A 25364-nucleotide genomic window follows, 5' to 3' on the forward strand; every position below is an offset into this window, starting at 1 on the left:
TAAAAATCAATATCTCCCCATAATACCTACTTTAATGACGATTAACAAAACGGAGAATTTACGACTAGTTTCGGACCTCCACATTTTCAAGCAAAAAGCTTAAAGGGAAACTAACATTAAAATAGTTAGGTTACGTGACGCTAATAAACCCCCAGGTAAGATGGTAAGATCATGAAATTGATAGAAATGGATAGAGGGCACCTTAATAATACGTTTTCAATTAAAAAATTTGCGAAAGAAGCCCTAAATTTGCACAATCTTGATTAAAGGTTCAATTCATTTCGTCGAAAGTGAGGTTATATTACTCCAAATTTCATGATTGTTTTTCAGTTGGCAGTGCTGTTAACATTCCGGAATGCTAACTTTAATTTCTCAAGAGGTTATTTTCCCACGACGACGTTAAAAGAAATGTTTTCAAAATCGACCCTCGTGGGCGCAGTTGGAAATTTAAGAAAAATATGACTATTGGGGAAGGTCAACCAAAATATGATTTTTTCAATACCAAAAAAAAAATTATAGACAGTGGAAAAGGTCTTAGCCTATGCCTCAATTCAAAACCTAACCGCCTTAACCTCTTAATGAAAAATTCCAAAAACTCAAATTTTGAGGAAAAAATGTAATAAAAACGAAATCGTTAGAGTTAAGGGTATAATATGTTACTAAAAAAATAAGTACTGTCCTGGTGATGACGACGGTAATTATGTACAATTTTGCAGTATTTTTTATGGTTAAGGAATTATAGTCCGAGGGGGGTCATATGTAGAGGCACCGGCCACACCGTGTATTACTAAAACTCCTATGGTTAACAACACCAAATCTTTAGATTTATTTATTATATTTTTGGTGGGTGGGAGTTTCAGCCAAGGCCCAATCCAACCCACTATACATTTACAAATATCAATGCCTTAACTCGGATTCGAACCAGGGACCCTTAGTACCGCAGTCGCGCTTCTACACCACTACGCCATAAATTTCGCGCGTGTTGCATATTGAATAACTTAAAGGCGGTGCAAATACTACAAAGCCTAAGGCTCAACTGTTCACCTTGCGTTGCTAAACATATGTAGCAACATTGCCCCAAGAGTTGTTTCGCAATTTGATTTGTTTTCCCGGCGACCATTACTATCCCGGCGATTTATTCGGGCAATGCACACTTTCCTAACGACGTGCGACGGCTGTCCAATCCACGACACCCGTACTTCCAACCTCATTTTTTTTTTTAAATATAAATAATGGTATACTTTAGAAGCGGTTAAAAAATTAGGTACCGAAAAAGGTTGTTTTTAGCCTTGACGCTTTGTAGTTAATTCTAAATAGGAACCGAAATATGTAAGGAAGCTCAATGAAATGAGCAGTGTTATTTACACAGTTCCAATCGGTCCAAAAACCCATTTTTAGAAAATTGCGTTTTACCATTTATCTACGCAGGTATGAATACCAGAAAACTTTACTTACCTATAAATGTCACAACTTTTAGATAATATTAGATAATAATAATAATAAAGTTCGTATTCATAGTGTATTATATCTAAAAAAAAGAAAAATCATAGTTGTTAGGTTCACTTTGGGCCAACGTGACAAAATTACCTTAGATAAGCACACGGTAAGCTCAGGCAAAGTAGAGGTGGGTCGGGGTGAAAATGAGGTTCTTCTATACACACACAAATAAGCCAAAAAGGGAAGGGAACAGTAAAAGTAATCCGGATAGGCGCCACTTAGTCTTTGATGAATTTAGAGAGAGAGAGGAATACTAAAGGGGATGAACAAGGCAGACCAAGAGATCCTTGTTCTCGTCTTACTAAACTCAAAGGAATACACAATAATGGGGAAAACAAACAGTATTTGATGTATAAATGCGGGTAGTTTAATAACAAAGATCTCAAAATATCACAAATCTGACACTGTAATATATCGATCTAGTATATCAAACTGGGAATTCAACATAATCTCTAATAAAACAAATGAGAAGCCAACACGTAGCCTGGGAAAATATTTATCCAAAAGGCTTCCGCAGAAACAACGGAGCTATAATCATTAAGTGACTTTCAAACAAAGTAATAATCACAACTCGTTAGTATCAACAACCAAAATGTAATCAAACGTTAAAAGGGAAAAACGACGAAAATAACTAAATTTACCTTGAACTCCGGTCGCAACCTTCCGAGCTCAGAGGACGCGAAACTGCAAATCTGAAACAGTCAGACACAAAAACAAAAAAAATATAAGAAGGGTAGTGATTCGCGTTGCACAATATATCGCATAAGCAATGGTTAACGTAAGACACGAATGGTTATTCTTGTACGTAGAATTGCAATCAATACTAAAAAGAATCAAAAATTCAAATGACTTTACAACAAAACAAAATTTGGTTCGACTAAGGGTTGGTTTTCACAATCGGTATGAGATATAAAAAAGTGACATGAAGTTTTAAGAGAAAAATACTATAAAATGTACAAATAAAATAACTGAATCTATCTTCAATGACAAAGCAATCTTATCAATTCAAAAGAAATTACACGAGCAAGTTCTTCAAAGTAAAATACATAACGTTAATTAAAAATTTACACAGTACCAACTCCACACGTCTCATTAATTAAGTACTTGCGTTTCGGAGGAATGAATCGTAGGTCAACGAACTTCGTAAAATTGGGTCAGCAGTTCAAATATCGATTTCACATGAAATGGCGGTGATTCTTCAGTCAATTCTTCAGTCGGTAAAGTAGAAATATGTAGAGCGTTTTTGATTGTAATGGCGTCGAAACTTCAATGGAATTCTATTGCACCATATGGAAAATCGGGTATTCCCGTTTCCACGTCAAAATATCAATGTACAGTCAGGAAGCAATTGGTAAAACCAAAATAATAAGTAAGAAAACGTAGGGAGTACGAAAGTAGCCTAAAATATATTATATTTAAAATAAAAAGATAATGCGTCATAGATAACATACCGCAAAACGGCCTTAAACTTGTAAGATAAATCCGCAGAAATGCGTCATGAGCGAAATTGGAAGTAAGGTGATAAGAGAAAACTTCACTAATCTTAGTACAACACCACTAATTAAATCCCAATAAAGGTAGACGAATATGTCAAGTAAGTGTAATGGCGTGTAGCTCAAATACAAGTCAAGATCGAATCGAGTTCTTCAACAAGGACTGCGCGCGTCGACAGTGAGTGGGAGAAGAATAACCGCGCCAATCAACAGAAAACTAGACAAAAGCTTTTTTAAAAGAAAACTATATCGCAAATAAAGGATCGGGTTATAATGTGAACACCTAGATGGCGTAAGGATTGCTATATAAAGGTAAGAGTTCGCATAATGTTATTCGAGAGGGATTCCACATAGTAATTCAAATGTAAGCCAAAGCAAAGATTACACGGTAAAGAAAATAACGTCACACAGTCTATAAAATAACAAATGAGAAAACTTAATTCCGGTGAATTGTTTCAATATAATAAACATGAATTTGCTTCATATGTTTACCGCGTCTTAAAATAATGTTTTCCATCACCTCGATCGCAGAGTAGTTCAAATTACTGGGACGACCGAAACCGAATTATCCAGCATCAAAAGTTTTCGAGATGTGCCGAGTAAGCAAACCAGAAAACCTTTCAAGACCTTGGAGCCGGAAAGAAAAGCGAAAAAGCTAGTGTGACGGCTGTGGATCGTCGAATCCAGTCTCACATACAGGAAACGAGTATTTCGATACCTTTATAGAGCATTATTCACATTTCGCTGTGTTTCCTTAAACACAAAATTGAGGCACTTAAAAAATACAAGGAATATCTAGCCTTGGTACAGAATAAATTTAAAGTACTGCCTTTTTTAAGGTGTGCAATGGGGGAGAATATATTTGCCATGAATTTAGAAACTATCGCAAGCAAAAGGGTGTGAAATTGAAGTACACAGTACCTAGAACTCGCATATGTGTAATACACGTGTAATCTTTGAATCCAATTTGGAAAAACAGTACTTATTAGTTAATAACTTATTCACATCTCACATTATATGTTTCACTTATATTTCTTGGCTACCTAGTTTAACATTCCCCTGAGAGATTTTCGCATAAAGATTTAAACGTGTTGTTCCTTTATCGATAATTCGTAATATAACTCATAGCTACAATGTTATTTTTATCGATTTTAACTTTCCATCTGTGTATTCTTTAAAAAAAACGGGGGAAATTATGGCTGTAATTACGCCCTATTGTAATCTCTGGACTTTGAGCTCTCTTTTATCCCGCAAGGCAGATATTCTAATTAACTTCGTAAAGCTCGTATTACGCACCGTAAATCGGCGGGAGGTACACGGGTTTAATTCACCCAGCACTTTGTGTTCTTTAAAATGCTAAAAAGTTTCAAAACCAATTTTAACCTCGCGTAACAAGCAATCTTTAAGGAAAACGCGGACGGGCACGGGCGTAATCGCCTTTAAAATTTCAATAATTGGAACCGCTTTGTCTTTCGCTACAATTATTTAAATTAAGCACGCTCCATTGTAGAGACGCTAATCTATTATATTGGAGTGTCTTCGCGAAAATAACTAACATTTACATACACTTTGAACCCGAAAACTGAGTATAGCTGAATGTCTTCATTGTGGCGTTAGCAATTTTGAAATGACAAAGAAACACAGAACTCGCGTGTATTTTACCACGAACTCGACTGCAAGCATTTCTCTCATTAAAATTTGATCAAACGGATGTTACCGTCTACTTCCAAAGTTGGAAATTTGCATAACTACAATAGTTTGCGGTCTCTGTGCTCTGGTACAGTTAAAATAACGGATATGTCTGTTACATAGACCTCCGACCGCTTATAATCTTTATGCATTCCGTTTTCCTTTACCTTTAGGGGAAGCATTAATATTCTGAGATACACGTTTGTAACAATCCACCTCCATTTGTGTTTTATTTTTAAAAGAAAAATTCTTCTATCTTGTGGATCTTCCGCTCCATTAAAACGAGATCATTTGATGGGATTGCGCATTAAAAGCGGAGTTTATGATGCTCTATAATGTATGTTGACAAAACTCATAAAAATATTTGAGATATTTGAGACACTCTAAGTGCGTTTGCAAATAAAAATCTCACTACCTTTGTTATGTACAAGATGACAAAGAGATATTCCAAACTTACCACCAAAAATGGAACAGGCAGCATGGGTAAATTGTTAAACAGTACCTACACAAAGTTCTCTCCGGGTTATTCTAGTTTGAAAGTTACGAACAAACCACACTTTTACAAGTAGAAGAAATCTTTACTATGTAATAATCTCTACTTTAATGTTTATTATAGGATTTCTTTTTTCTGATACGGAAATTAGGACAATTTTACGGCCACTAACAAATCAAGTTCAATCCCTTCATCAGGTTATTTACACAACTTTAACAATGGCTATACATACTTGTAGATATGGTCAAGAAAGTATTTGACGAAGAAAAAACACAAAATCGCGCAACGCAAATAGTTACAGGAAGTGCATTGGTATTAAGGACTAAATTTCACCAAAAATCCGAAATTTTCCATTCCTTAATGGACATCCAAATAATTACTGCTTTGTTTAAAAAACTTGATGCATGTTGTTCTCTTGTACGTGCGGTTGTTTATAAAACGATCGAGTTCTGTTTAAATAAGGCCTTTTTGGTGGGTTTTCCATATTCGTTTTCTGTTTGAAATTTACAACCAAATTTGTTTACTTCTATCTACGTGTCCTTTGCTTCTGTACAGTTAAAAAAATGCAAATGCCCTGTTACATCCTGCAACATTCAAGGAAATTAAGTACTTAATTAAACCGGGTAAAACAAATCGTAAAAGTACGCACGTGCTAATGTACGTTATTTAATGATTTTAATATGCTTCCTCGTTACGTTGTTTACTAAAATAAATTTAATTATCTGGCCAGTAGCGACATTAGCTTAATTAGGAATTAGGATTTTGTTTTTTTTGGAGTAATTCTAAAAATTTGTTTGATTTCAGGATTTAACAAAATAAATTCATTTAGTTTGAGATAATCACACGTACTGTTTATGACAACTCGCGTCAAAGACACGCCAATGTGTAAGTAAAGTAATCTTTTGAAATATTGTCGTGTACAATTTCTGTATATTCCATTCTAAATAGTGACAATTTACATTGAAATCGTGAAAAGTCGTGAAATTTGGCATTCAATCCAAAATGACCAAATCGTTTCTGGAGCATTCGCCTGAGGGGATATTTAACGTGTGACAATTCTCGTTATCTGAAATGCATATAGCCGACTGATCTCCAATTTCCTGTTTCTAAATTAATTGGCGTTAACGTGTGACCCTTCCCATGCGGACTGCAAGTTATAGGGACGTGTTGGAATTTAACGTCATTATTTCCTCTCAGTTTATCAATCTTTGATGTCAATTTCAGGTGGACACTTAAAAGTGCAAGTCTATGGAGTATTAAATTGAAGTGAAGCTTGACCAGTGCAATATTTTACCCTTTGCGAACGCTATAGGTAAACAGAGGTAATGTTAATAGCTGCCACCATTAACCACAATTTACACCCAATAATGTATCAAATGGCTTTTACTCGTAAAATTAGAAAGCGCACACGTCACTTCCGCCCTCTACTGTATGACATTTTAATTTATTTTTAAATTAGTAAACGAGATAAATGCCGCAATAAGGGTAAGTGAATTGTTAAATCGATATTAAATAAATTACAAAGCCAAGGGTTGCGCAAAGAGTTAGTAAAGGTCTCGCCAGGAAAGAATACCGGTCACAGCGCCCCTAATGCGGGTTTACAATCGTATGGTTTTCTATGAAAAACATACGATTGTAGACTGGTAGTGTTTTGTAACCGATAATCTTTCCTAGCGCCACCTAGTTAATTTAAAGTATATTAACTTTCCCTGTATATACCTACAAAAAAACTAGGAAAAACACAAGGGAGGCCAGCAATAATAAAGCCAATAGGAAACGACTACGTACCCAAGGTATGTACGTTCAGCTCGGCAAAACTGACCCTTATCCTTTATGAACAAGGTTTCCTGCTGTCAAGAATCGGGCAAAATTTTTAGATGCGAGTCAAAGTCAGCAGAGACGATGGTCATGTCATCGAGATAGACTAGCACATTGGGTTGTAATTCTGGTCCCAGAATTTTTAATAGTTTTTTCGGTGCATTTCTCAGCCCAAATGGCATTCTGAAAAACTGGTACAAGCCCGCCCAGGCGCGGTAAAAGCAGTATATGGCCTTGAAGATGGAGCCATTCAAAGTACCAATATGCGGATTTGATATTGACGGAGCTGAGGAAACGCGCGTCTCGTAGTTGGTCTAGAATCGTAGAAACGTAAGGGATGGGAACAGCATGCTTTAATGTGACTGAGTTAAACTTCTATCGGCGACACGTTAGGGTAACCCCCGGTGGTTAAACCCAAGGTTGTCCCCATAGCGTCAAATTTAATATTAAGAAGAACCTGTAAAGCATGCTGTTGTGCGACACTCAGAAGAGGTCTTCCCACAATGACAGAAATTGACTTCACGGTTGGATCAGAAGTAAAATACCAGCAATTATCAGAAATATTAGGTACCCATACGATTCCAGAAATCAGTAGGTACTACCAATAGATTAATGATTACAGTTCGGTTTTTTAGAGTAATGGGCGCCATCACATACCCCAAAGAAGTGATGGTGCTACCGTTAGCAATAACGCATGACATATGTTGATTAATAAAGCGTAAACTGCAGTGCTGTAATTTGGAAAACAGGGTTTCATTAATAATAGATCTCGACTCGCTCAAATTCAATAGTCCGAAAAAAGGCATCTTGGACCACAGTAAAAAATGAAATTTTGGTTTAGCTGAGGCGTTATGAAGCGACGTTGTCTTGGTAAATAGACCATCAGAGAGCTCGCGATGACTTAAGAAGTCCCTCTCCTTTTCCCGATCAAAGTCCACACGGCCGTACAGTAACGCCCGTAGCGCCACACTTGTAACAAAAGAGCTGTCGCGATTCTGGGCATTCCGTTCAATGGTGCCCTAAGCGCTGACAGTTCTATTTTATTTTTACCTTGTAAAATTAACATCGACTCATTTATAGCGGTAATATCCTCAATGAATGTGAAGGGATACGGCAGTGCTATAAGATCGGGTGCCTTTGCAGAATCAACAAGTTGTTTCTCCTGAAATTCCTCCTCGAATCTTAATATTATACCTCAGTTCAGTTAATATCCATATTGAAAATATTCCAAAGTACCTATTTCCTAACAACAATTTCCCCAAACGTACAATAATGTAAACAAAATTTCAAGAACAGACAAGAACTACTAAGTAAATATGTAGAAAGTAATGGTAAGCTACAACGAAGTTCCACGAAAACGGAATTTAGAATTTAGAAAATATTGAAAGAAGGTACATAGAATTTATGCCCAGGGCCCCACGTTGGGCGCCACTTAATACCTCCCAGATCCTCCAACAACTAGACAACAATGCCTAAACTCGCTTTGAACTACATGGAACTAAGCACATTAAATAAGATAAATTACCAGAGGTAATCACTGACAATTTGCGCAATTAGACCCATGCTCAAGTATTTCACAAGGCGCATGGATCGCTGGAATAGAAGAGGCCGAAATTTTAACAAGGACGGTTAGTTTCCTTGCATCTACATCTGCGCGACGAGCAAGAGACCGTCAACTACACTAAAGAATGCACACACAAAATATCGCTACGGCGCGGGCGCAATGACCGATCAAGGAATGAGCCAGCGACCCTCAACAGTTAAATGCAGTGCTCGCACAACAAAACTGTTACACCACCTCATGTTCTGGAAATTTTGTTCTAATCTTTCTCTAATTAATTCGATGTTAAGATTGTTCGATGTTTCATAAAATTGCTTCGGAATCATCTTTAGATCTCGAAATATTTTTCCCTATTATTGTTTTTTTTACTATTTTGACTTTTGTTACTAACCTTTATTTGAGTGGGCATTGTTTTGAATTTTGATTTTTCTATTGAGATTGCTACTCTGCAATAGGTTGTTGTCAATTCTACTCCTCTGTAAAGCATTAGGTACGTAATCGTCTAATTCTTTTATTGTGTCACTCAATTGCTCTTTTGTTGCAATTTTTGTATACTAAATCGTTTCGTTTGAACTAGCCTTGGTATTTGCCCAAGAGCTGTCATTCTGAGCATTGCTGTCCTACCAGACTTTCTGTAGGGGGTGTCTCATTACTCGAGAACTATGTACTCGTTTTGGAGGGGCACGAGAGTAGGGTTTTCTGGGGGAACTGGGTATTCGTCTGGAACCTATGTGAACTTTAATTTGAAGACTCCACCTAAAACTGTGCTAAAATTAAGGGAGAATGGAAGACTTGCATTGTAAATGCGATCACTTTTCCAGGAAATATTAAATTGTTTGTAATAAACAGACCCTTAAAATTACCTTTATACTTTATAATTCTTCTTTAATGTGCCCCCTTATGTATAAATTGACTGGCTGCTTTATAAACGAAATTAATCGTATTTTAAAAGTTAACCGGAGTTGGTAGCTTTGAAAAAGAGACCCTGTATTAATACTATATTACTTGCTGTGTCATAAGCATCTGTCGGTACATTCATTCATGCTGGATCCTTTCATGTTTTGAAGTTCTGAAATAACGAAAATGTAACCCACGTCAAAAACGTTTCAACGCAAAGGTACAAATAATTTCCCGCAATTATTTCCCTTGCATTATGTATGCTGACAGTAATAGATTTTTCGCTTTGTTACCCTCGTTGAAAAATTGACGTAAACGTCGAAGAATGTCCGCGAAAACAGGGGTGTTTTATTAACTGGTGAAATTTAATTTTTTTTACAATCAATTTCGCGTTGTGCTTCTAAAAATATATACCGAAGCGAGAAGCCAATCGTTTATTTGCACATTCCCCTGATGTCGTTCGATCCTCGTTCAGAAATAGTAGCAAAGTGAATATGTAATGGTGTTTTGTTCTAAAGGACTCTCAAGTGCACCATTATCTTATTACTTAAGTAATTTTTACTGAGAATGACGTGAACGCGTAGCGGTCACGAGAAACGGTAATAAAATAAGTTACAACCCTTGGCTTTATGTATTCGGCGCTGACATTTGCACGTCTTTCGTCGAGAACATTTTTACACGGCCTATTTGCATTATTAAACAAATTTGTCCAAGACTACTCCCCATAATGAAATACGTCACTTAGACTCAGATTAATGATCCCATGGGACTGCGTTTCACAGTGGATCGTGTCTGGCAAGCCAATATTTAATCAACCCCTTTTTCCTATTCTTCCCGCATTTGGTATTATTTACTTAAAACGACAATCACAATTGCTTTGCAATTTATATAATGCCTCGAGCTGTCCATTTTCAAAGAAGTTCGTATACTAAAACCATACTAATTAAGCCTACTAGGCACTTGAGTTTTTTACTACTCCGTCATCCGAAGAGAGCGACGTTTATAGCGTTTATAAAAGCTACTTTAATCAAATTTGTCTCGTTATAATTATATAGCGTAATTACTCGGGTTTAGTTATTCAAGCTATACAGATACTGTAAGGTTAATTATCACACAAGAATGGTTCTTCTATTCCGATTCATCCATTCGATCATAATAAAGTAATTTCGTACCTATGCTTACAACATTCACTCAGAAATTAATTTATAATGGAAATCCGCCTATGGGTAAAGTTAAATAGCATACACATAGGGTGAAATAAGCGGAGGGATGCGTTTTGATTAGCGGACTCTTACCGCATGCAGTGATCTTCTGCAGTGGAAATATTCTTTTCCCGTTCCCACACAGGCTCGAAGAAACATTTACGTTAAAAGAAAAAATGAGAAAAGGTTTAGTAACTTTAGAGGTCGATAAAGTTGGCACTCCCACTTTGACTAACTCAAGTAAAAATATGCCTATAATTTAGGACTAATTTGTACCCACAATATTAGAATTTGTACCCGCTTGAAAACCCATTCTAAGGTGGGGGTGCGAACTTGAAATCAAGTTAGCACCTCACTTTCCCCGATTGAAATTTTATTAGTTGCATCAAAAACAATAAATTATAGACTAATTTGTACCCAAATTGGATTTTCATGGTTTAATCAATTTATATATTATTTAAACAATTGTTTACTAAAAAGGGCAATTATTCTCGGAATAAATAAAAAGGAATGGAGCCTATAGGTACATTGAAGACTAATTTGCAACCATAAAATTATAATTTGTACCCACTTAGTTCCGCCGGAAAACCGATTCTAAAGTGGGGGTGCTAATTTGAAATCAACCCCCACTTTTTTCGATTGAAATTTCTTTAGTTGCATTAAAAACTATGAATTAAAGATTATAATTTGTATCTACCCAAATTAGATTTTCATTGTTTAAACAAATGCATTGTTAGATTGTAGATTGGTAGATAAAGCACATTTTTAAACCGAAATAGCTTTGTAATTAATTGGGTTATAAGAATAGTATGCGTCTGTTTGGTAGATGACTAATGGGGAGAGGGACACTATACGCTATATACCTAATGTAAGAAGATTCAAGTCCTTAGAAAAATTCCCCGCAATCTTACATTTTCCCTTTGTAGGTACACTCTCGCTCGACACTCCATTTTCGAGATGTTCACACTAAGGTTTTCACACCCCCAGTAGATAAGTCTCGTCTAGACGTTCCGACTACTCTTTGAGAGACAACGAGACAACGGAAACAAACAATACATTTATAACAGTCTTAAAATGGATTAATTTATAATAGTTAAATAATATTTAAGACTCAAAAATTATAACAATCCGAGGGGAGCTCAATACCTCACTACGAATCCATGTTAGAACTGACTCCAAACACAATTCGATTGGCTTATATAGCAAACGCCAGTCTTTCTCAAAAGTTCTCAAACGGGGTGTGGGGAAAACCCGGACCCGGACCTGGACTTGATGGGTAAAAACCGGACCCGGACCCGAACTAAGCCACGGTCAGGGATCACTTTTATGGATTTTTTTGTAGTGATCCTTTATAGTTTTATTATTTTCCGACAATTCGCCCGTGTGAGCAATACTCTTTTTAACAGCGGCCGCTTGTTCGAAATTTGGACTGCGACTTCTTTATGGTTTAGGAAAAAACCATCAATAGGGACAACAGTTACAGGAATTCTTGTGGATCGGGAACGGTAAAAATACAAAGGCGACCTCATACAATTAGAAATAGCGATTTTTGTGAAATTGTAACAGTAGTCCTTTGAATAAAAGGAAATTCAATGTGGGCGTGTCACGCATGAGCAGAACCAGCTTCCTTACCTACTGTAAAATATTTGTCTCTATAAAGCCCCTTAAATATGGAGCAATAAATTTTTTTGAACATTACAGACGTTCCCGTAAACAGAGTAGGTATTGGTTTATTGAACTTTGGACATGATATAGTCGATCTCAGTAACCTTCCAATAAAACATCGAATTAATACACAGCGACAGTCACGTAGTTTGTTCGTTAAAAGTTTTTAAACCTGCAATTGAATAGAAATTGAAATTTGATTTACACCCATATAACCGACCATTGTGAATTGAAATACAAGTACAATAATTTCAAGATGGCGCCGCTTTAAATAACGGAAGTGGTGCATCTTGGCTTTTTAAATAGAAACACATGCCATTCTCTATTTTTAGCCCATTTTTAAGAATAAAAAAAATTTGTTATTGTTTGTGTTTTGGCCGTCCGTCAATCTGTCCGGACCCATTTGGGCGGTTTTGATCTACTTTTAGGCGAATTGTCCTAAAGTCCTGGAATTTTTTGCAATAAATAACATATACCTGAGGAAGGTGGGTCAGAAGGCCATCAAATTTCCCTGTCTCTCACCCCCCCCCCCCCCATTATTTCCCGAGATGTTGTTTTTAAAAGTAAAACGTGCATAACTTTTACATGTAGTGATGTAGCAATCAATTGGTGTTATATTGTGCATACGCATGCCTTTAGTGGTACCAAAAGGAACTGTTTTCTACCAACTACCTAACGCTCTTCTATCGCACCCCTTCTCAAAGAGGGTAGGTACCCATAAAGGGAAAGTGGAACGTCAGTGCCAGGTATAAAAACTGGTGATGTCAAAACCTTCCGTGCAACTATCTGTAGAACTGAGTGTCTGAGGAGGATAATTCCAGAATAAACTAACGCATATAGAAAAAAAATAGAAAATGGTATGTTTCTATTAAAAAACACAAAGATGGCACTACTTCCGGTATTTATAGAAGGAGCGCCATCTTGAAATTATTTTATATTGTGTGCTGTAAACCAAATTTCAAGTCTCTATTTCAACTGCAAGTTTAAAAACTTCTAACGAACGGACTACGTGGATCACCCTGTATGATTAAAACGTAAAGCAACTATCAATTAATATTATTAAATAGGGTTAGGTGCAGGGTACCTAGATACTATGTTTTAATAAAAATAAAAATGAAAAAGAGGTTTTCGCCTTAAGGGGAGTTACCTTTACTTTTCCATAAATGATCAGTACTTGCCTAAAACTCATATAACGGACTATTTATGTGTACAGGAAAATATGTTTTCTTATAAATAAGAAACTTAACATTGCGCAGCCTCCGCAAGCTCACACCTGATGTTTAAAATATGCGATATGTTTCCTGTAGTAGAAGAAGCATTGGTTAAAATTTCAAATACATATCTCTACATGTAAGGAAATTGACATTGCGCAGCAACATGAGATATGCTTGTCTTTGTTAGAAGCATCTGTCATTAAAATTTTTTATTTGCCGCTTCAGACGAATTCCTTTACAAATAAGAAAGTTGGACGTGCGCATGCGCAGATCAGATTTGAAGGATCCATATTAAAATTTTTAGAAAAATCGCTTTAAAGGTTTAAAGGAAATAGGATATGTGCATGCATTTTGTGACAGTTTCCTTTATTTTTCATTTTTTATAGTTTTCCGGAAAGCTTCCAAAGCAAACTCTTTAATAGACGATTATTGTTGCGCCGTAGGTAATCTAGGTACAAATTCCCCTATTTAAATGTTTACTATGTCACACGGCTACCGAGATGTACCAACCCAAATACCTGGCGCTATTTTGAATTTGTGGAGGGATACGGATGGTTAACAATCCCAAGCTTTATTTTGTGATCTGGAACATACTATGACAATTTCAACCTCGTACTGTAATAATTCCTTCTAAAGTTAAATCGCGTACAAACATCGTGTACGGATGAGCTAAAATAAACCCCGCTTCCGGTATAACCCTGGGTATAACGTTCGCCTAAAATAAAACTTAATACAGCCACTACAACAAGGAATAATGACAGAAGAAACAAATTTGTACTTTCTTCGTGCATTTTCAAAATATGGGCCAAACGCATTTGACGCACAGAAAGGGTTCAATCCAACCGAAAATAGTAATGCTTGAAATTATACCAGGCCCGTCATTATGCCTTTGATGTTACGATGCACGAAAATATAAAAGAAAGAATCCACCAAGTCAGAATCCGGGTCCGGGTTTTACCCACTAAGTCCGGGTACGGGTCAGGATTTTACCCACACTCTTCTCGAACGCTCCCGAATATTCTAGAATGTTCTCGAACAAACACGTCATATTTCCCGGACCAAAGGGGTCACAACCGCTTAACGCCGATTATTAATATTTTATGGCGCCTCGATGTCTATCGAAATTTCTAGAATATTCACTACAATACATATAAACAAAGATAATAAAAATGATAGAGCAGCATTGAACATTAAACACATTAAAGCTCTACAGAACCATACCCTCATTTTTCTAAGCATTTGCATTATTTTTTTGTGAACTGGATTTCTATAACAGTATAAGCCGTTTTATACTCCGCACTAGTGGCGATTTACTGGTAATAGATAGGCGATGGGGTGGGATGTGGAGATTCAGTGCTCTAGATTCATATTTTTGCCTTTATTCATTTAATAAGTTACGAGTACATTTTTGTTCCAATAATATACACTGTGTCCAAGATAAGGATGTCTATCATGGGGATCTCCGAAACCATACAAGATACGACGATGGTCAAATTAGGGAAAAGATGCAAAATGAGTTATTATCATGCTTTAAACAAAAAACAGGAAATTCCGATTACTTCCGAAGGTATGCTACAAAAACCGAGATTTGCCGATTTGTTTTTTATTGTGATGTTATTTGGATAGATACAAATAAAAAACCCTTTCTCATTGCCACTTTTTGAGCTCTACAAGATAGCGTTAAGATACAACGTTTCGTTTCGGAGAAATCATCATCAAATCAATTCTGTTATATGACCAGTAAAAAAGTGCATACTGCGTGGAGTAGCATTTTACTAATGCAACGATATACGGCATACAAAAAAAAAACAAAAGTTGCAAACTGTTGGTTTCAACAGGATGGTTCACCCGCTCACAACGCTCCAACAGGTATTCTTCCACGATTAGGGTGATGTGCGCGGGTGCACCATTCTGTTGAAACAAACAGTTTCGAACTCTTGTTTTTTTTATGTGCCGTATATCGTTGTATTCGTAATAAAAAATGCTATTCTGCTCAAATTACGCCAGAAAAAAAAAATAAAAACGAAGTCGGCAAATTTCGGGTTTTCTGGCATACCTTCGGAAGTAACCAGAATTTTTCGGTCTTCTTTAAAGCATGATATGTTTCAATCAGGGCAGTTTTGAGCAATATGGCCGGATCCAATACATCCACAGCATGTCAGTGACGTGTTTGAATTCGTGTTGCCCTTATCCGTCATCGCTTTGTACTGGCTGAAAACGTTTTTCTTCTTCGCATTCGAAGTTTTCCATAAGTAAGAAAGTTGACATTGCGCAGATTAATCGGTTGAATTGGTTGAAGTGTCGGAGCTATAAGCTACCGAATACCAAAAGAAAGAAAAATATCTTGAAAACTGTAGGAGTCGTCCTCGGACGGACGGACTGAGAAAGTGGCCATAATACGGTTTTCCAACATGAGTTGGAAAATGCGTTAAAATCCAAAGGAAAACATCACAAACTAACCAAAATCCAAACCCCTTCTGGAACCATTTGTTCCAGGAGAAAGTTAAAGTGATTTGTGTATATGATTACATTATTTTCTTTGTTTGTTTCTTTATTAAGAACATTTCAAGAAATATTTTCTTGACTCTAACCACCTGAATAAGACGCTATTTTGTCAAACTTGTAGATACCTACGTAAAAAGGCCTATTTCGGGAGTAATCGGTATGACCATGGTAACTATACAAAAGGTAGCTATTTTTGGGACTAGTGCGAAAAGTAATTTCAGCTTGAATGTTAACTAATTAAAAAATTACAAATAGTTACATTATTCAATATGACTTGAGATACATCTCTGTATTAAAAACGGTGAACAGGCATATTTCTAATTTTAATCTACAAATATCTTTTAAAATACACAAGAGTAATTACAGTAATACCAACAAGTTTATACCCTCTAGAGCAAATAGAACCAAATTAATTTCTGCAAGCATTATTCTGTGATCCTAGTTTTGTATCCGCGATCACGTTACTGATTCTGCACGTTTAGCGTGTGGAATAAATACTTGGTAGGTATCTTTACATTTAGTTACAGCAATAAACAGATCAAGTTCATTTACAGAAATGGAATTGGAAATAACAACTTCAAACAACATTAACGTACGTTCGCGGTTAACAGGTAGGAACTTCAAAGCAATTTAAATCAATCTTTCTGGATAAATTGAACATTCATTTTAACACATAGAAAAAACAAGTACTTCGCGCAACACGTGAAAAATTAACTCTTTGGCAATTCCTGTACGATTAACTCTACGGCCATTTCGCACTGTGCTCATGGTCCATTCGCTTTGGTTACGAAGATATAATGTTTCCCGTTTTGCACCTTCACGTAAGGATTTAGAGACCTATTCTATTCCACTCCAACCTCTTCGTGCACTCGTACTATTTAAGTTTCGGAAATCAATTCCGCGGCGACTACTTAGTTACAAAAAAGTTATTTAAATGAGAGGAGTTTTTGCTTTCGAAAGTATTTTATAGGCGCTATTTCTGTTACCGAAGCGAATTTTTACCAAGAGTGAAAAATATTTCCAAATTTGCGTTGTAAGTGTTAATTTTAATTTCCGGAAAATTGCACCTCTTTTTACTAAGTAAGTTACTTCGTTACTGTACAATGATAAGTTTTTAATTGACCGTCCGAGTGCTTTCTTTACAAGCTAAATATCCATTCTATTAGAACAACATAAAACAATTAGGCGTGCTAGAAACGTACACTTTTCACCCTTATTGCTTTAGTCCCATATATTACTTTGAATTCACAATCGTTTTTGTAAAAAAAAACTGGTTTACACAGAAAAGGGTTGTTACGCTTATTAGTAATAACGAGGGTCTGGCCTAAATCTGCGTCTAAAATAACTTTCGTAGACGAAAGTCACCAAGCGCGCAGTAATTCTTTCATAAGTAACAATATAAGACGTAATGGTTTATTTTTCATGGAAAGATTCTAATTCCTCCCCAGGCAGCGAATTTCGTTTATTACAATTGTCTTTTTTACTGAAATAGTTTTCTATTTCAGAAAACGATTTTTCATGAGTTTCTACAACATATTTGTAAATGTATGCGCATGCTAATAGCGAAAAAAGTGCCATAAAATACAGGATATGAGAGTGCTTCACAATTTTTTTCATCGCATAATAGGATTGTATTGCTGAAAATTCCAGAAGGCTTTGGATCAGCGTTGTGATCGCCTGGCCCGTTCCACGTACGTGAGTGGGGAAAATTAACGGCGCAATGACAACTGGTACAGAATATACACCTGCTGATAGTGAGAAAGTGTACAATATCATTGTGCACAACGGAATCCATTGATAAATTGTGGTACCTAAAAGTAAAAGACCTTGCCTGCTGTAACTTTCCCAAACAATCAGCAAACCTTTTGTGTTGTATTCAAGGTATAGTCCCCAAGCTAGCAAACATCCAGAGACTGTTACATAGTTTGCCATCAAAATCGATCGAAATTTGAAGGTTTTCAATAACCAGGCATTGAAAAATGACGTAGCTAACTTAGTTACCCCTATGTAAATTCCAATTCCGTACGGATTTATTGTGGTACCGAATTCCTAAAATGGAAGGTAATAAATAATTTCACTCTTTGAAAACGTAACCTTCCTACTGTAAAGAAAACTATGATGTTAGCAAACACTACACTTGATCCTGTAACCTCGTTGAAACATTCTAAACCCGCCAGCATAAATATTCTTATATACCCCGAGGGTTGAAAGAAAAATTTCATTTTATGAAGTAGACTCCGGTTAGATGATCGATATTCCTCGTGAAGTGTTTGGACCGAAAGTAGCTTACGTTCAATTACACCTTCTAACTGGAAAATCAGGGTTAAATTGTAAATGTACAAAATCTGGCTTACGTCTTCATCTTTTGATAATTTTCGGTATCTGTTAAAGTATGCAAGTGATTTCTTTGCGTCGTTAACGCGCCCTTTTGTTACAAGCCACAACACACTTTCTTTAAGAAACAGTGTGGCAACTCCAGGTATAACTGGTAACAAGCAGTTAATCCAAGCTACCGTCCTCCAATGCAGAAGAGCGCCAAGCAGAAAAGGCGCCATACTTCCTGGCGGAATTAAACTCAGATATTATGTCATCTTAAAAAATAGGGAACTTACCTAGTCCCCAGAAGACCGACTTAAAGTTAAGCAGTACACTTCTTACGCTAGGAGAACTAATTTCGCTAATGTACGCAAGTAGGGAGATCACAAACCACGCTGAAATGTCCAGGTAAAAAAGAAAACCGGAAGATGGAGTGGATGATTACAGTGTGGCAAAAGTGAAATTATGTATCCGGCCATCAGCATCGGGAAATTCGACGCCTCTGCGATTATTATCCATCCAATCGACCATGGTATTATCCCAAGTCTCAGTGTGTTTAGTCTTCCGAAGTGATCCATGACTAATCCCGCTAGGAGGCCGCTGACCGGTTTTACAAGGGCAGCCATACTTACTGAAATTTAAATGTTTAGCTCGTTATTTATACAGAGTGTTCTTAATTAATAGAGGTAGCAAGGATGGTACCGACTAAAAAAAAAGAAATCTACCTTGGTCCAAAGTTCCTTCTTCCTACTCCAAACGTGATTAGATAATAAAAAAAAACTGAAGGAAATAGATCGATAAAGCAGGGACGGGCCATCAGTCGTGCAGTAAGGCCTATTTATGCCCACTCTTGTAATTGGAAAAGTAATAGGAAAGGTCAGAGATTGACTCCGGGTTTTCGCTAATTAGTAGCTGCTTTCCCCGTTACTCATCATTTACAGTCTTTTTTTCTGCTTTCAGGTGAATTCCACATTTTCGCCATTTAAACATTCATTTAAAACTTTCCTTGCGCTATCGGTATATTTTTTCTGTATATTCATATTTCACTCGTAGTTCATTATTATGCTACTAGAGATCACGCAAAGTTCATCAATAATATTGATCGATTTTCCCATCTTTGTTCTTTCGCTTGCGAAAAACTGATGCTGTTAGAGAAACTATAGAGCTGCTGTTGTCGACTTGTCACATAATGATGCTATATTTTTACTTTGACGATTTCCGTCATACCTGTCGTTTCTTCATGTTACTCCCTTCTTATTTACGCGAATATTACGAATAGCACAATCGATATCAACACTCTTTATAAAATATCTAAGTGAATCAAATGTTTTTCATATTAAACCTGTCGACATATAGAAATGGACTGCGCGTGTTAATACTAAGCGAGGATACTGCAAGTGAGAGAGAAGGGAAAACTAAACGGTAAGCTCTCTCGATTACCGTTACGGATCTGATTGCTTCTTTCAAGTTAATTTGAATGGGACAAACAGAAACGCGATGGAGAAAGCTTGCTTCTCTCTTACCTGCAGTATCCGCGCATAGTCCATTTCCAGATTTCGATGATTAAACCGGAGTGGCTAACATAATACATGAACCCACAATTTGACGTATACAGTGAATGTATCTAGAAATTATTATACCGTAAAACTTATTTATTGTTACGGTATGATAGATTTTCCGTTTGGAGATTATGTTAATTGTTGAATTGTTTCCACACCGCATTTCCGATTTTTTGTAAATTAATTTTTGTCGTTCCGAAGAATTATTCATTCGTGCTAGGGTAACTAGGTTTCAAAACCTTTAGCTTACATTTGCTGAACGGGGGTCTTTAGTTACTTTTGGATTGTGTGAATTTTTCCTTGAAATTACATTACGTTTTTTCTTGCACATTGGCGTTTTGTATCGGCAACGAGTATTTTGCTTTTGATCTTTAATGTCATTTGAATTATTATGTTTTCGGAGAATGTTATCCACGATTTTTAGTATTCGAGTTCTCCGATTTGTGTCAAACGTTAATTTTGGTCTCGCACATCTTTTATGCCGCGCGGTCAATATTCCTGTCTTTTTGTTTTTGTGTTTGTATCTGATTGCAGATTATGGCAACAGCCCTTCTAAGATCAGTGAGGCTGTGGCTAGAGATCTCAGATAAGATAAACTACGAGTCTACCTTTTCTGAGCGTACCGTACTTAAAGAATCCCTGACTATATCATTGATCGCTTAATCTAAATTAGCAAATGGTTTCCAAATGCTACAAATAGAAGGTCAAATATATGTTTTACTCAAAATCAAAATCTAATTCGAAAGGGAACAACTCACAGTCAGAAATTAATGATCGAAACATCCTTGCGCAGGGATAACGGAATTAAAATACGTTAGATGACTATCACATAAAATAGTATATTAAGATACAAGTGTATAATCAAGTCTTTAAAGCACGCGCAACGAGTTTAAGGGCACGACGCAAAGCGGAGTGCCTTTAACGTTGCAAGTGCTTTAAAGACCAATTATACACGTGTATCTTATAGTATTTTTTATTATACCTGCAGTATAATTTAAAAATAGGAAATACAATGAAATCATATTGACGTTATACTCGAATACATGTCTAATTAAGTGGGCTGGGTGTTCGTAATTTCACGATTGCCATGGAAATGTCACTTGACGTTTGCTTATAAAAATCATCGTCTTTGTGAATTAAACGATTTCCGTTGAAAAAGATAATACACCGTCCATTAAATCGCTTGTTGTAAAATCTAAACAAACGTTGGTAGGTGTAAAATCCAAATCCAGTAAAGCCTATTATAAAGAATATGAAAAGTTGTTTCCATGGATGAAAAGGAAGTTACTTACGAATAAAGTCTTAAATGCATCGATAATGCTGGGATATATGAATGAAATGCCAAAGGTATTTAAATCTCCTATCTTTTGGTGCATTAACTCAAAACTTCAAACAATGCTGCGATTAAAAGTGGAACAGATTTGGAAGCATACCCTAAATTTGCGCGTTTGTGAAACCTTCAACCAAAGGATAGGTACAAGCCAAAGAAATGTTCTGCATTTACAGACAGCGACCTAAGAGGATCTTTTATTTCAGCCCCAGATGACAGTTTCAAAAGTCATACTTGAAGTATCGTTACTTAGCAACTTTAAAGCACGTGTGTTTTAAAGGCCTTTTTTCGCACGCATTTGAGTGTTTAAAACGGAGATTGTGATTCAGGTATAATAAAAAATATATTAATTATAATTATTCGGCTGTATTGAAGGCCTTTATACACATACGTTAATTTCACGGAGTTTCGACGAATTTAAAATATTATCTTTAAACACTGATCACGACCGTCTGAATTCAGAAGGGCGCTTTCTACCAATAATCTGCAATCAGATAAAAACACAAAACAAAGGAACCAGTGAATTTTCCTCACGAACAGAATGGTATTTTTGCGCGACAAATTGTTCAAGAGCAGACCTCTTTTATAGTGGATGATACGAAAAGTTATGACAAATGAGAAGAAAACCTTTGGCGGAGCAGTTTCTGCTTTTTCGTCATATATTAGGCGTAAACACAAAGAACTGTAAGTATGAGTTACTACACACTATCACAAAAAAGCCCGAGAGAGTGCAGAGGCAAGGTAGCGGCACTGCTACAGATATGGCCCACGTTTCTTAAAACGTTCCAATTAAGCAGTTCCTGGAGATTATCAAGGAACGCATCCACTGTCAGAGAACCTTCAAGTAACAGCAACGCGTACGTCGAAAATTAATGAACATGAAGCGAGGGGGAAAAATACAGAAAGGTACGGTGACTCTATAGATACAGTGTGGTCTATGGTGGTGTTATTCTCTATCGGTAGTTGGGCGATTCGCCATGTATTGACGAAATACACCGAATTAGTAGAAATTTACCAGGAAACCATCTTGCTGAACACAATTGTGACAGCATTATTGTAACGATAGCAAAATCTACTAATTCGGTTAAACAAATGAGCTCAATGATAAATTGGAAAAAACATGGCCGAAATGGAACATTATGGTCGTCTTTATACGGTCACTGTACAGAAAGGTACATTCAGGTAACCTCTAGTGGAAGAAACTATGAAATAGCATCGATAAAATTGGTCTAACCAGTAGATTACTTAATTTTCTTCCGTTCGCGCCCATTTTTTAACGGTTTTTAAATTATTTGCTGCGTAAAGTTTTATGTAAGATTCCTGAAATTATCGGAAGGCGGATGGAATGAAGATGTTTGCCGTGGAAAACGTGTTCGGCCTACTTTAGGATGAAGATTTGGTGTGAAGAAATGAAACTTCTCTCAGGGAGAAGTGAAATACCTGAGATGTTTGGAAAGGAAGACGCAGAAGATGTGAACAAGCTTCTTGCTGTTCAAGATTGGCTACATCGAAGATAAGAAAGGGGGGGAGGGGTATTGTGACGCATCTACAAGAAATCTACCCGTTATAAACCTGAAGAATGGCATTGTAGGGCGTTGGAACTCCTGAACTAAGTGCGTTCAATTGTTTTATTTTCTGCTCTAGAATTATTTTTGCTAGGTAGCTCATTTAAGAACACTCAAGTATTGCACATTACTAAAGTCGATAGGTACTTACACAACCACGATACTTCATTGTCGGACAAAGTGAAAGATTCCTGAACCGGCATGTTGTCATTCTTAATAAAATAAGGGATTAAAATGGATAAATAGCCGAGCTGTATGCCAATTAGGAAACAAAACGTCCCAACTATACTAGACGAAACAAACTATTTGAAAAAGATATACTTTATTAATATTCTTATTCTGTGTTTATTGTTACCTGTGGTAGCAAATAAAGGTTCATCCTGGAAGATTCAATATTTCCGATTTCGTAACAGTTCGGGATGGAAAATTCGTACCTACTAGATACATTCAGTTTGTTTATCTGTAATTTAGAACGTATATAACAAAAAAAGGGAAATTTCAATTGGCTTACCTAAGTTCCTTCAACAACCCGTAAAAATACTTTCATTATAAAATTCACTAACTATTTTTGGGTTATATGTACTAATAGAGTTTAAGTACTGGTTTATTTATGACTTCAAGGGACTCTGATCTTGTTGTTTTGGAGATAACAGTTTCACTTCTGCATTATCTAAAATATCGATTGTATACTGCGGGGTCGCATGACAGGGTTTAACCCGTATCGGTGATAAAGGTTCGGTATTTGGGAAAGTTAAGATGACATGACGTATAATCAGTTATTGTGTATAGCATACTTTATCATTTAGTTCATCACTGAAACATTTCCAAACTTTCTCCGTGTATATCCCGAAATTTATTCGATCGAAAAAATAAACTTCCGTGGGTCGACCTCTTCAGAAATCTTAAATTGACTTTGAGCATAAATGCTTTAACACAAAATCCCCAAAAACCAACGACTCCTAAATTTATACACAATGCAAACTTCAAATAACTCACGTTAATCGATGCGTCAAATTGTTTTCCAATTTACAATCGATTTTCTTCTTTTGAAAGGTAGCAGCAATGCGGAAAATTGGATGGTAAAACGCCTTGTGCAATACAATTGAACCTTTTGTATCGCCGGTTGACTACTCAAACCAGAAACAAACTGATCTTCAAGTTTGCTGTTTATCCTTGCAACGGACCCTACACAGCCCCACTATTGAGTGTCATTCTGCATCGGTATTCCCCTGCAAATAATTTGTTGGCAATTTCTTTTGTTCTTTATTAAATTGCAACCAGAAAACTGTATTATAAAAAAATTTCTAAAACAGCCCTTATGAGTCACTAAACTTCCTTTAACTCGTTTTTTAACTACGTTTTTTGGACATGTCAAATTTGATCGAATGTCACCGTTTTGGATCATTTTAAGCAACCTTTAAAGAATACATTTATTTCCGTTTGTATGTACGTACATTGGTAATTTTTGCGAGATCGACGGTATGGGTATACGGAAATGAAAAATAACTCGTTAAAATTACAGTATGCTGTAAACGATATATCTCAACCCCGTTCCTGGAAAAACCAAAACCGTGTTCCTTTATTTCGTTTAAATTTTGACCCACGATTAGTCCATCCACATAATATAATGCTATAAATAAATCATCTCTCGTTTGTCCGTAGTTAATTGTTTAAAACCCCTTTTCGGCGATTTCAGATGCAAAAGAGCAGCATTTATGTCAAATTGTACAATGTTTATGTTGTCACTTGCAGAGAAAGCTTGAATTATTCGTAATAAAGCACCATTTATCACAGGGATGTGTCGGTGTAATTAATTCCACAACGTTGTGCACATCCTTTTATGATGAATCTTGCTTTATATGGACCGTCACCTTTATTCTTGAAGACCCATTTACTAGTTTTCCCGTTTTTCCCACAACGGATTGACTTCGTTTGCGGCATAATCGTTAGTTTGTGTTTCAGAATATATAATATATTTGGGGGAGGGGTTGATATTATTGAAAACTTAATTTTTGTCATTTCGGGTTTAACGGGAAGTCGCTATATATTTCAAAATTGAAATGGTACACCCTGTCTATTTTTACATTTTTCGATTCTACTGACAATTTTACACCGGATGCGTTGTTTTCCTTAGCTGATGCGAGGAATTCTAATAATTTTAAATTAAAAATTTTCCACGAATTTATTGTCGTGGGTACTTTATCCATTCAGTCTCATCGATAAATGCAAGTTATTTTGTATAACCATAAGAGGTTAATTTTGTTGACGGATTTTGTATAAAAGATGTATGTTTATAGTCATTCTAACATTCCCGAAGAGGTCGACCCACGGGAATTCCCGTGAATGACTTTGTATTTTTTTTAATGAATGATAAGTGAACCCAAACGCAAGATATTGGTAAATTCTTTTACCTCATTAGTTATGAAGTTGAATAAGTTAACAAATACCATTCATTTGTGTGGGTTAAATTTTATTTAGCATCCAGATACGTGTAAATTTACGTTGAATAGAATTTGGTACCAGGCATTAATCACGAATATTAAAAAATCTAGGTAATTAA

General features: G+C 36.2%; 1 protein-coding gene across 3 annotated transcripts; it reads right to left on the reverse strand.

Annotated features, from left to right (window-relative positions):
- Positions 1 to 16474: 16474 nt before the first annotated feature.
- Positions 16475 to 24140, reverse strand: LOC116173288 (facilitated trehalose transporter Tret1-like). 3 transcript variants are annotated; one of them, XM_031490660.1, is made up of 10 exons: positions 23801 to 24140; positions 23316 to 23474; positions 23160 to 23264; positions 22956 to 23106; positions 18796 to 18981; positions 18647 to 18745; positions 18389 to 18594; positions 18137 to 18343; positions 17897 to 18083; positions 16475 to 17845 (listed from the first exon to the last, which is right to left on the reverse strand). In XM_031490660.1, exons 3-10 carry the CDS (start codon positions 23181 to 23183, stop codon positions 17448 to 17450), a joined length of 1458 nt encoding a protein of 485 aa, XP_031346520.1. In that variant the 5' UTR covers positions 23184 to 23264; positions 23316 to 23474; positions 23801 to 24140; the 3' UTR covers positions 16475 to 17447. The 3 variants fall into 3 exon arrangements, with proteins under 3 accessions (XP_031346520.1, XP_031346522.1, XP_031346521.1); XM_031490662.1 differs by lacking the exon at positions 22956 to 23106; XM_031490661.1 differs by lacking the exon at positions 23801 to 24140 and having other exon boundaries at positions 23316 to 23752.
- Positions 24141 to 25364: the final 1224 nt, after the last annotated feature.

The sequence above is a fragment of the Photinus pyralis genome, unplaced genomic scaffold (assembly GCF_008802855.1).
Source record: "Photinus pyralis isolate 1611_PpyrPB1 unplaced genomic scaffold, Ppyr1.3 Ppyr1.4_LG6, whole genome shotgun sequence".
Classification (NCBI taxonomy): domain Eukaryota; kingdom Metazoa; phylum Arthropoda; class Insecta; order Coleoptera; family Lampyridae; genus Photinus; species Photinus pyralis.